Here is a 12,076-nt window from a genome sequence, read left to right as displayed (position 1 = left end):
TGTCCTTGGACGAGAGGTTCTGCTTCTGTCTCCACCGCCTCACCCACAACCTGTCTGGGGTCTGTGTCTTTTAATCCCTCTGCTGTGAAATGTGGAGATTAGAAACCTACCTATCCCTTTGCAACTGGATAAAGAATTCCAAGATACAGCAAAAGCCCTCCGGAACCTTAGAATTCGGTGAGAAATTCTAGGGCCTTTAAGAGCCACAGAACCTGGTGGGCATCGCCTGGAGACAGGGAAACGTTTAGTCTCCGCAGCCATGCCCAAAGTCATGAAGGATGCGGCGCACCCCTTGGGGGCAGAGGAGCCGAGCATGGCGCGGGCCGTGGTCCGCAGCACGGGGGGCTTTATCCTGGGCTTGTCCTTGGCCACAGCCTATGGGCTCCTGGAGCTGCTGGTGGAAGGGCACAGCCCCTGGGGCTGCCTGGTGGGCACCCTCACTTTGGCCGCCTTCCTTAGTCTGGGCATGGGATTCTCCCGCCAGGTCCGAGTCACCGTCCTCCTGTTGCTGCCCCAGGCCTTCTCCAGTGAGCTTGGCACCCAGTGGAAGGGGTGGGCCCTGGGGCAGGGGCTGGGGCAGGAGGGATCTTGAGGGAGAGGGCGGTTGAGGGAAATACTCTCAAGGCTTCTATAAGGCACTTGTATGGTATATGCCGCCATGTGCCAGGCTGGGGGCCTGGTTCTGAGGGAGCTCTCTCCCCAGAGCAGGGCCGGACACTGCTATTGGTGGCTGCCTTTGGGTTGGTATTGCAAGGGCCTTGTGCCAACACCCTGCGCAACTTCACCCGGGCCAGCGAGGCTGTGGCATGTGGGGCAGAACTGGCCCTGAACCAGACCGCCGAAGTGCTGGAGAGGGCCAGGCAGCCCCTCGTCAGTAAGGCCGCCCATCTCCACGGACTCCCAAGTTCCCCCTCGTCCTCCGCATTCTACAGTCCTCTGGCTTCATTCCTCTCCATTGGTCCTGGGCCCTAACCTCAAAGCACCCTGTTAGACCCCCTGACCCTCGCTCTCTGGCCTGCTCCACCGCCAGATGAACTATTTCCCAGACCCAAGCATCCGGGCTGCCCATTTCCCGAGTGGCAGGCCCCCTCCACTCCCTACTCCAGGGCAATGGTGACAACCAGCCCTCAGAGGAGGAGATCCGACAGTACCCCTGCCCCCGCCTCTCAGGTGCCCTGAACAAGATTAAAGCCATTGCCCAGAAGGCCAAGGAGGTGGCTGACCGGGTCCGAAAGTTCTTCCGGTCAATCATGGATGGTGTGAAGCACATAGGTCAGTACATTAGCATGTCTGTTTTGTTGGGGGGGGGGGTGGTCAAAATTCACCCAGTCTCCTCACTCTCACTCCCCATCCAGGACTTTTTGGGCCCCGCCTGGGTGTTGACTAGTTCCCACTGGATATAGCGCAGCCAGGCCCCTGACCGTGAGCCTCTCCAGCTCTGGGTGCTGCCCTGGTGTTCCCCACCCACCCCCCGAGAAGATGCTGCAGGACTCCTGGGTACCAGCCCCGCAGCCATCCCCAGCCAGGGCCCTGCGGAACGTGTGGTATTGGCTCCTGCACATCGGTGACGTGTGCAACTCGGAGCTGGGCAACCCTTACCTGAAGTGTGCTCGGGTCTTCGATGACGCCAAGGACAGCTGCATGCAGGTCATACCACAAGCCTACCACCTGTGTTATGTGCTCATGCCCTTCAAGCTGATGCTCTGTGGACTTGCCAGTGGTGAGAGAGCCGGGGGCTCGCCGGCAGGATTGGGGGCCCGGCAAACGTAGGGGTCAGGTGGGAGGGTGGGCCCAGGGGCCCAACGGGGGGCAATAAATACGGGACCAATAAGGACGATGCGTCCTTTGTGGGATTGTGGGGGGCAGATGGGGAGGAACCAGTGCGAAGGGTGGGGTAATAAGGAGAAGCCAAAATGTTCTGAGCCCGTGTGGAGGCTAGTAGGAAAAGTGAAAAGTCAGGGGGCCCTGTGAGAGCAAGGTCCCTGGAGGTGGGAGAGGCAGGCTGTGTCTCTCTGGCCCTGCTGACACTCGGTCTCGGCTCTCAGTGGTCCAGGTTTTCTGCATCATCCCCGGGTACATCCAAACCTTCCTGCGTGAGAGCATCGCCACGCGTGAGTGATCCCCTCCTAGCCCTGCTGCGTGCGGTGCTCCTGAGAGGCCTTCCTCCCCCATCCCAGGATGTGCCAGCCCAGGAGTGCTCCCAGACCATGAATGAAAATGCAGGAAATGACCTCAAGAGGTTACCCAGGCCAGTGTCCAGGAAATTGGGGCCCAGAGAAGAGGAGGTGCTTCCTGAAAGCCTGACTTGAGAGCAGGAGCTGGGGAGAGAAGCAGGGTCCCTGCCCCTGTGGCAGGTCATTGAGATGTTCGTTGTGGAGACGTAAGGCTGGTGCTAAGCACGCAGCGGCAATGGCATAGACTGCGGAGACTTTGTCCCCTCCTCAGTCCACTGTAGGCCCCAACACTGGGGGTTCCCGGCTGGCCTGTGAGCCGTGGGACCCCTGGGCTGACCAGGCCCCTCCCGAGGGCAGCCCCACGCCCTCCTAACTCTCCTTGCTCGCCTCTCCCCCGGACCCGTGGACCTCAGCCGTGAGGAGGCTGATTAACCAGGTGCGTCAGGAGTTTGAGTTCAACATGACAGCCACCCACCACTTCTCTGTGGATCTCAATGCCTCTCGGAGCCTGTCCCAGGTAGCTCTGGACCTCCATGAAGCTGTCAGCATGAAGCTGCACCGCGTCCGAGAGGCCTTGGCTCTGATGGGCTACACCACGCCTCTGCTGCTCATGCTTCTCTACCTCCAGTGAGGGGATGGAGGACGGGTGTGAGGGCGGAGAGCTAGGGCTGCTGGGGGGCCGGCCCACGCCCATGGCATCCTGGGAGGCTGGAGTTTGGGGGCAGGGTGTGGGGTGGGGGGTGGGGGAGGGTGCCCTGCCCTGGGGGGGTCTGGTCGGGGGGTGCTGAGGGGCCTCACGTGTGCCCCACCAGAGCCCTGTGTTACCGGTACCGCTACCTGAACTGGGACAATTTCGACAACTTCTACATCACCAGCCGATTCCTGCGCATGGATGCTGTCCGCTCCGTGGCGGGATTGCCCACAGTGCTGCCACTCAGTGCCCGTGAGGCTAGACAGTACATCCAGCCGGGTGAGGGCCCTGGGGACCCGGAGACAGGGACCCTGAGGGAGGCCAGGGATTCCCCCAACCCTACTGCCCTGCCCAGAAGTGCCGTGCACAGGCCGGGCTCAGGGCGGGACGAGAGGTAGGGGAGACAGGCCAGAGCTGAAGGAAATTTCCGGCGGGGGGGAGACACAACCCTGTCTTTGGGGAGCCCTCAGAATGAAAGGGGAAAGTAGGGTCCCTCAGAGCACGCAGACAGAGAAACAAGGGGAAGATGATGCTTCTGGGAGCACCCTGGATGTCGGGACGGAGGGAAGGATGGGTGGGGAGTGGATATGGAGCAAGGGAAGTGAAGTTGGGGAGGCTTTCGATGGGGGGGAGGGTGGTGAGCAGGAAGTGTGCCTGTGCTGATATGGAGGTGATGCAGCTGGGCAGGGGTGGGCAGTGCTCTCTGTGAAGTGGGGGGCCAGGTAAGGGTATCAAGGATGCCTCAGGAGGGAGGATTCCTAGAGACTGGAAATAGGCCACCAGGCCCAGGTGGAGATGCTAGGCCTGCACCTCTAGCCACGGAGCCCCTGCCCACAAAGAGTGCTTCCCACCTTTGCCCAGGGGTCCTCACAGCTTCCGCGTCTTCCAGATGAGCAGACAGGCTCCAGCTTGATCAGGGGCAGGAGCCGCCTCCAGGAGGGAGATCTCTGTAGGAGCTGGGTTCTGGTGGGTGGGAGAATTGGGGAGCATCCTCCTGACCAGCTCTCCCCTACCCAGGCTCCATCTTCTTGTCCCAGTGGGAGCAGATTTTTTACATCCTGGCGACCTTCCACCTTATTCGGCACCTCCTCCTCGTTTTCCTCCTGGTCTTCTTGGACTATGCCATCTTCTGGGTCCTGGACCTGGCCCGGTACCAGCTGCAGGGGGAGATCGTGGCCCGCAGTGAGCGCCTGAACCTCCTTAGTTTCCTCAGTCCTGGGGGATTGCCTGAATGTCCCCATGTCACTCATACTTACCAGCCCCTGACATTGCCACTCTTCCAGCTCTATCCTCTGCCTGGTAACCCCTGTGCCCATTTCAAGATTATACCATAACAGAATAGCTAAAAACACAAGCTCTAAAGTCAGACTGGCCTGGGTTCAAATCTCAGTAGTGTCCTTTACCAGATGGTGACCTTGAGCAACCTTGCTGAACCTCTCAGACCTTCAGTTTCCTCATCTGAACCATGGCACAATCATGGTAGCAACCTCTCTGGGTGGCTCTAAGGAGTAAATGAGACCACATGTGCTAAGTGGCTGGTGGACCTTTGATTGAGTGTGTGCCACAAACCACAGAATAGAATTAATCTAATCCTGTGTACCAGAGGCCCAACAGAAAAAGTTAAAAAAAAAATACCCAGAACATGGGACTTCTCTGGTGGCACAGTGGTTGAGAGTCCGCCTGCCAATGCAGAGGACATGAGTTCAAGCCCTGGTCCGAAAAGATCCATATGCCGCGGAGCAACTAAGCCTGTGCGCCACAACTACTGAGCCTGCACTCTAGAGCCCACGAGCCACAACTACTGAGCCCACGTGCCACAACTACTGGAGCCCGCATGCCTAGAGCCTGTGCTCCACAACAAAGAGAAGCCACCGCAATGAGAAGCCCGCACACCGCAATGAAGAGTAGCCCCTGCTCGCCCCAACTAGAGAAAGCCTGCACGCAGCAACGAAGACCCAATGCAGCCAAAAATAAATTTAAAAAAAACAAAACCCAAAACAATCCATAAAACACTTAGTTCAGTACCCGCTACACAGTCAATGCTTAGCAAATGCTTCATTTTTTTTTTAATTTAAATTTAAATTTTATTGAAGTATAGTTGACTTACAATGTTGTGTTAATTTCTGCTGTACAGAAAAGTGATTCAGTTATACATAATATATATATTCTTTTTCCTATTCTTTTCCATTATGGTTTATCACAGGATATTGAATATAGTTCCCAGTGCTATACAGTAGGACCTTGTTTATCCATTCTACATATAATAGTTTGCATCTGCTAATCCCAAACTCCCAATCCTTTCCTCCCCCAGGCAAATGCTTTAAAATAAATGCTTCTGGGTGGTCATGGAGTCAGGGGATGGACTCACTGACCATTAAGATCATTTCAAATCTGGTAGCCTGGGAAGGCAGACCAGGCACCAGTGCCAGCCAGCTCTGGACCATGGAGCCAGTCCCAGGTGCCAAGGGCTGATGTTAGGCCCCAGGGCACCATGAGGGTGCCTAGGGCGTCCAAGACCCCTGGCTGAGGGCCTGGGGGCCATCTCTATGCCCTGCACTGTCCACTCTCCACCCTCCAGAAAGTATGGCCTTTCCGGCATGGTGGAGTGGGCAGCTAGCTGCCAAGAGCATCCCTCACACAGTGTCTTGGTGCCAGGCCCTGTGCTAATATCCATAACTGTGGAAGGCACCGGCTCTACTGGGAAGATTTACCGCGACCTGGTGTCGGCATTTGATGTCCTGCAGCAAGGCAACATCACCATCTTGTCCCAGCGCTGCCTCCTGCGTCCCTCGGAGCCCAACACCACTGGTTACATAGTCATCGGTATCCACACCCCTGAGGGCACTGGGGGAATAGACACCATTCAGGGAAGGAGGCGCAGACTGCTGAGGGTGAGCGTGGCTGGCACCTCGTGCCCTCCGACAGTGGCTTACTGTGTCTTCTGTGCCCCCAGGTGTCATGTATGGCCTGTGCTTCTTCATCACTTTGTTTGGCAACTATGTCAGTCGCCTGCGGCGGGTCATCTGTGCCTCCTACTACCCATCCCGGGAGCAGGTGAGGGGTCCGTGGCCAGTTCCTGCCCCCCTCCCCAGGCTGCTAAGATCATGGCTGTCTGTCTTGGTTTGGGGGAGTTAAGAGGCCTTCAGCAGCCCAGCTCTCTCTCCTCTGGTTGAACCCCAAAGCAGATGATCTGGACTGCAGATGGCAGAACTGGTGCCTCTTGGGGCAGGGCTTTCTGAGACAAAGCTTGCCTCCAAAGTTTTGCTAAAACCCTAGGGGGACAGGAGCCATGTTAATATGTTGAGGTGTGAATGGAAACTCACCATTTGTTTACTCATATGTGACCCACTCACTGAGCATCTACCGTATGCCAGTTACCGTGCTGGCCTCAAGGATGCCAAGGTGAACCAGACACAGTCTTGAGGCAGGCCGGACAGGCTTTTATTTATTTATTTATTTATTTATTTATTTATTTATTTATGGCTGTGTTGAGTCTTCGTTTCTGTGCGAGGGCTTTCTCTAGTTGTGGCAAGTGGGGGCCACTCTTCATCGCGGTGCGCGGGCCTCTCACTATCGCGGCCTCTCTTGTTGCGGAGCACAGGCTCCAGACGCGCAGGCTCAGCGATTGTGGCTCACGGGCCTAGTTGCTCCGCGGCATGTGGGATCCTCCCAGACCAGGGCTCGAACCCGTGTCCCCTGCATTGGCAGGCAGATTCTCAACCACTGCGCCACCAGGGAAGCCCCCGGACAGGCTTTTAACAAGATGTTACAATGAAAAAAGTGTTTTTATTAAGGAATGAATAAAGTGTTACGGAAACCCAGAGGAGGGAATGGGTGAATCCATCTAGGGAAGTCCCAAAGTCTTCCCCCAGGAAGGGGCATTGAGCCAAGCCTAGAGGGATTCATAGGAGTTGGACAGAAGGCAAAGGTAGGGAGTGAGGTGGGAGCAGAGGGCATTCCACGTAGAAGAAACAGGATCAAGGGCACCCCATCCTTGACCTCCCCTCCAGCAGGAGAGGATCTCCTACCTCTACAATGTACTTCTGAGCCGCCGAACCAAGCTTCTGGCTGCCCTGCACCGATCAGTGAGGAGACGGGCAGCTGACCAGGGCCACATGAGTGTCCTCCAGGTGCTGGCCAGGCGGTGAGCCCACTGTCCTTCCTTATATGAAGTGGGGTGAGAGGGGGTAGAAAAAGAGCCAGAGGTCAGAATGGATCACTGTCCTTCCTAGGTGTCCAGAGGTTTGTTTGAAGAGGGTGCTCACTGCATGGCATTCATGCATGAATGCATTGAGGATGAGAATTCTTAGGGGTGGGGAGTGAAAGGAGGAGGAGGACAGGAAGCAGAGATGTTGTTGCTATAGTCAGAGGGATGGAGGTTAGCCTGCAGGAAGCACTACCCTTGGTTTGGAGGGTGGTGCTAGAGAAGACAAGGGTTAGCTACGCTGGCTGGGCTGGCCTGCTTTTTCTAAAAAATTAATTAATTTTAAAATTGAAATATAGTCGATTTACAATGTTGTGTTAATTTCTGCTGTACAGCAAAGTGATTCAGCCACACACACACATAAACTCTTTTTTTTATATATATTCTTTTCCTTTATGGTTTATCACAGGATATTGAATATAGTTCCCTGTGCTATACAGTAGGACCTTGTTGTTTATCCATTCTATATATAATAGTTTGCATCTGCTAACCCCAAACTCCCACTCCATCCCTCCCTCACCCCCCTCCCCTTTGGCAACCACATGTCTCTGAGTCTGTTTCTGTTTCATAAAAGTTCATTTGTGTCATATTTTAGATATCATGTATAAGCCATATCACATAGTATTTCTCTTTCTGACTTACTTCACTTAGTATGATAATATCTAGGTCCATCCATGTTGCTGCAAATGGCATTATTTCATTCTCTTTTATGGCTGAGTAGTATTCCATTGTATATATGTACCACATCTTCTTTATCCATTCATCTGTCCTTGGACATTTAGGTTGTTTCCATGTCTTGGCTATTGTGAATAGTGCTGCTATGAACATAGAGGTGTATTATCTTTTTAATTAATTTATTTATTTTTGGCTACGTTGGGTTTTCGTTGCTGCACACGGGCTTTCTCTAGTTGCGGCGAGTGGGGGCTACTCTTTGTTGCAGTGTGTGGGCTTCTCATTGTGGTGGCTTCTCTTGTTGTGGAGCAGGGGCTCTAGGCGCGCAGGCTTCAGTAGTTGTGGCTCGCGGGCTCTAGAGCACAGTCTCAGTAGTTGTGACACACCAGCTTAGTCGCTCCATGGCATGTGGGATCTTCCCAGACCAGGGCTCGAACCCGTGTCCCCTGCATTGGCAGGCAGATTCTTAACCACTGCACCACCAGGGAAGTCCCAGGGGTGTATGTATCTTTTTGAATTACATTTTTGTCTGGATATATTGGGCTGGCCTGCTTAGTGTCTGGGACCCCTCTCCTCAGGTGCTCCTGCCTGGCTCCGTTTATCAGCCACTCTAGGCAGCAGCAGACCTACTGCCTGGGCTGCGGGCAGCCCCAGGATGAGGGGGACACAGAGAATTCGGTGTCCTGCAGTACCCCAGGCTGCCGAGGTGAGAGGCCTGGGGAGTATGCCTCTCCCTTCTGGGACTCACCACATTTGCATATGACAATCAGCTGTTGTCCTTCTTTTATGGACTTCTCCTGTACCTCACCTTTTGTACCCCTCCCTTCATTACTATGCATGTCCTCATTTACACAGAGCCCTCAGGTAGCTCATTTTCTCTGTGAGCCTTAATCCTCCGGTGCAAATAGAATTTATATGCAAGTGGCGTTGCAGCAACTCCCTAGTGTGCACCGCTTGATGAGGATGGTCCTCCCAAGGGTGGGGTCGGGGAGGCAAGGGCTGAAAGCTGGGGAGCACAGTGGTTGGGGGGGTACAAGTTTACCTCCTTTCCCCCCGGCCTCCTCCAGGTCTCTTCTGTCTCACCTGCTTCCGCCTCCTGGACAACACCTGCTCCGTGTGTGCATCTCCCCTCTCCTACCAGGGGGAGCTGGACCTGGAGCTGTGAGTCTCCAGCGACATGGGGTGGCCGGAGTCTGTGGGGGCAGTGGGAGCAGCCACCCCTCCCCCAGGACCTCTGTGGGCTACTGAGATGGGAGGCTTCTCCAGGGACTCCAGTGATGAGGACGGCCCCCGCCTATGGCTGGCGGCAGCTCGCAGAAAGGGTCCTGAGCAGGAGGCGTTACTGCAGCAATGGCTCCAAGAAACGCTGGGCAGGCCCCTCTTATCGGAGTCCAGCTCCGAATTCAGGTGAGCAGAAAGCTGAAGGAGATGGGCCCTGGGAGGCCTAAGATGTTCTGTCACATTTACCAAGGGCTTCTTGGGTGCTAGAGATGGAGATGGAGATAAAGGGAGGGGAGGGAAGGGAGGCTTGCCCTGGAGGAGCCCACCAAATGGCGGGGGAGAGCGACAGCAAATAGATCAGTGACAAATGCGGAGAGCGCCCCGATCGAGGAGTGAAGCAGGCTCTGGGCAGCACAGAGGACAGAACAACCTGTTTGGGATGGGGGGATATTAATGAAGGCTTCATAGAAGAAGTGAAAAAAGAGGTGGGTTTGGGGGCACTCCGGGGGTTTGTTAGGCTGAGGAGTCGAGGAGAGCATTCCAGGGGGAGGCTTTTGTGTGTGAGTTTGGAGAACGTGAGACACTTAGGAGGTGCGCGGGGGCGTGGGGGCAGGCGGAGCTAAGGGAGACGTGTATGTGTGGCCGGGTGGAGACTGCAGAGCATGCTGGGAGAGGTGGGAGAGGGCCTCACTTTGCCATCTGAAGATCCTCAGTCAGAAAGTGATATAATCATATTTGTCTTTTAGGACAGTAAGCTAAGGAGGCAGAATGGAGTCTGGGCAGGAACAGGGAGACCAGAGAGGAGGCTGTCTTATCTCAGGAAAAGTTGGTGATGGCCTCAGGATTGAGGTGCTGAGAATGACAGGGAGTTTATGCTTGGGACCGGGCGGTGTTAAGGCAAGAGGAGAAACAGGTTCTGCAGAAAGAGGAATGGCCCAGTTCGAGACCTTTGAGGTATCTGTAGGGAATCCAGCGGGAGATGCCCAGGGGACAGTTAGAAAAGGGCAGGGCTCTGGGCCAGAGGTGTCTTTTGGGGGGGTTGTTGACTTAGAGACTGTAAGAGAGAGGATGAGCTAGATCACCCTGGCAGAGGGCAGGGCAGGAGAGGAGGGGACAGGGACAGAACCCTGAGGGGCTCAATCACAAGCCAAGGAGGGGAGAGGCTCACGAACAGAGAGCCAAGCATATCAAACGCTGTGAGATGATCAAGTAGGATGAAGCCTGAAGATTGGCCATTGAATTTGGCGGTTGAGAGATCCTTGGAGTGGCTTATGGGAACATTTCTCATGGTGTGGGGAAGGCCAACACCAGTCTTAATGGGTTGAGGGGGGGTGACTGGTAGAGAAGACTCAGAAACAGAAATGGGGTTCGCGGCTCTGTGTCACTGTTGCAAGAAGTTTGAGAATTCTTTTTCTTTTTAATATAACTGCTGTAGTTAAAAAAAGGAAGCTTGATGGTAGAGGAGGGAGTTAGCTTCATAGAACAAAAGAGTAGCTTGAAGGGAACCTAAAGGATTTTTCTTTATCCAAGTATAGGGAGATTTGAGCATTTCAGAGGTGAAAAAGGGAGCGCTGAAGAGAGAGGGATGCCAGAGAGATGGGATCTAAGGCCAGGTGAACAGGGTGGCCTCAGATAGGAGCGGGCTCACCTGAGGCAGGAGGGGAGAGGGTATGTTCCTCTGAGCAGAGCCGAGCCTGCTCCCGTCTGGTGGCCTTGCTTTTCTCAGGGAGGGTGGGGGGCAAGCACACCTGCTAAGACAGCAAAGAAGGGGTCTGGGAGTGGAATAAAAGTTTCAAGGAGTGGGTGGTGGAGGCTGAAATATCTGCCTTGGGGACTGCACAAAGGAGCCAGCGGGGGAGGTTAAGAGATTTCCAGGTAGCGTTACAGGCTCAGATGAAGTTGAAAACCATAACGTGTAATGACTGACTCCAGCGTGCTTGGTTATTCGGGTTTTTTCGAGCAAATGTGGTAGCCATGAACAGGATTCCAGGGTTGAAGGTTTTTTCTGGGCAGGTCAGGAGAAGGATAAGATGGGGAGAGAATTGGGGTGTCTTTAGTCAAGAGTGTCTGAGATGACTGACTTTGGGGAAGACAAGGCACTGAGACCCCAGGGGGCAGTCCTAGGTCTATGTCTCGACGGGGGTGTTAGAGCAGAGGCCAGGAGGGACACAGAGAATGGGCCACGCCTGGGAAGAATTCGGGGATAAATGAAGAGAGTGGCCAAGGTTGAGGGTGAGGTCCGAGTGGGAGCAGAGGTGAGGGTCATTATGGCCAAGGAGGTTGAGTACTGAAAGGCGAGTGTTGGAAGAGTCCGCCCACTAGTGAGGAGGCGGCTGGGCCACGCCAACAGCCCAAGTCTGGTACCAGCACCCTGGATGGGTATGGCAGGGTGTCTGCGAGGCCTGGGGAGATGGCCGCAGCCCGGGGGTGTAGCTGCCATGGCAGCCAGGGGCTTTGCAATACACCACAGGCCTGCCGAGTTTGAGAAAGGCAAGCAACCTTCACTCGGGAGGACTGCAAAAAAAACTTTCCAGCGGTCACATTCCAGGGCGAATGGGGCACTGGAAGTAGTAATGAGTTGAGGGGTTGAAGGGGAAGCAAAGTTTTATTTTTAGAGGTTCCAGAGGGCTCAGTGAAGTTAAAAGCTGGGTCGCCAGAGGGGATAGCTTGAGCCTTGAGGGGCTATTATTCCCAAGGTCACTGCTGGTTCTGCCCTTACTACCCACATGACCTTGGGCAAATCGCTGCCCACTCATCTCTCAGCCTAAAATCAGAAGCTATCTACAGCCATGAGCTCGTTTGCCTTGGGGGGCCTGTGAGAGCAGCAGTGGCTGGTAAATAACAGGAGCCAAATCTGAACAGATGGGGCAGGGGCAGGAGGCAGGAATGCACCTGTGAAAACAGAATGTTGGTGACTGGGCCACCCCTTCCTTTCCTCGCTAGTGACCTGGATGAGGAAAAGGGGCTTTGGAAGAGGAGGCACAGGTAGCAGCGCCCACCTGAGGCCCAGTCTGTCAGCATACCCATGCCCCCTCAGCCCTCCTGACCACCCCAGAAATCCTCTGCCCCCAAAGCAGCCCCTTCTCCGCTTCAGAACCCCCAGTCCCTCTGTCT

General features: G+C 54.9%; 1 protein-coding gene across 1 annotated transcript; it reads left to right on the top strand.

Annotated features, from left to right (window-relative positions):
• Positions 1 to 259: 259 nt before the first annotated feature.
• DCST2 (DC-STAMP domain containing 2) lies at positions 260 to 11,951 on the top strand. Its single transcript, XM_068540925.1, has 15 exons — positions 260 to 527; positions 704 to 874; positions 1,171 to 1,272; positions 1,523 to 1,720; positions 2,046 to 2,111; positions 2,588 to 2,801; positions 2,987 to 3,144; positions 3,883 to 4,047; positions 5,521 to 5,688; positions 5,819 to 5,919; positions 6,879 to 7,009; positions 8,320 to 8,447; positions 8,809 to 8,902; positions 9,008 to 9,148; positions 11,906 to 11,951. Exons 1-15 carry the CDS (start codon positions 260 to 262, stop codon positions 11,949 to 11,951), a joined length of 2,151 nt encoding a protein of 716 aa, XP_068397026.1.
• The last annotated feature ends 125 nt before the right edge of the window (positions 11,952 to 12,076 follow it).

This window comes from Eschrichtius robustus, chromosome 3 (genome assembly GCF_028021215.1).
Source record: "Eschrichtius robustus isolate mEscRob2 chromosome 3, mEscRob2.pri, whole genome shotgun sequence".
In the NCBI taxonomy this organism is placed as follows: domain Eukaryota; kingdom Metazoa; phylum Chordata; class Mammalia; order Artiodactyla; family Eschrichtiidae; genus Eschrichtius; species Eschrichtius robustus.
The sequence above is the reverse complement of the archived record's forward strand: the minus strand, read 5'-3'. Positions and strand labels throughout refer to the sequence as shown.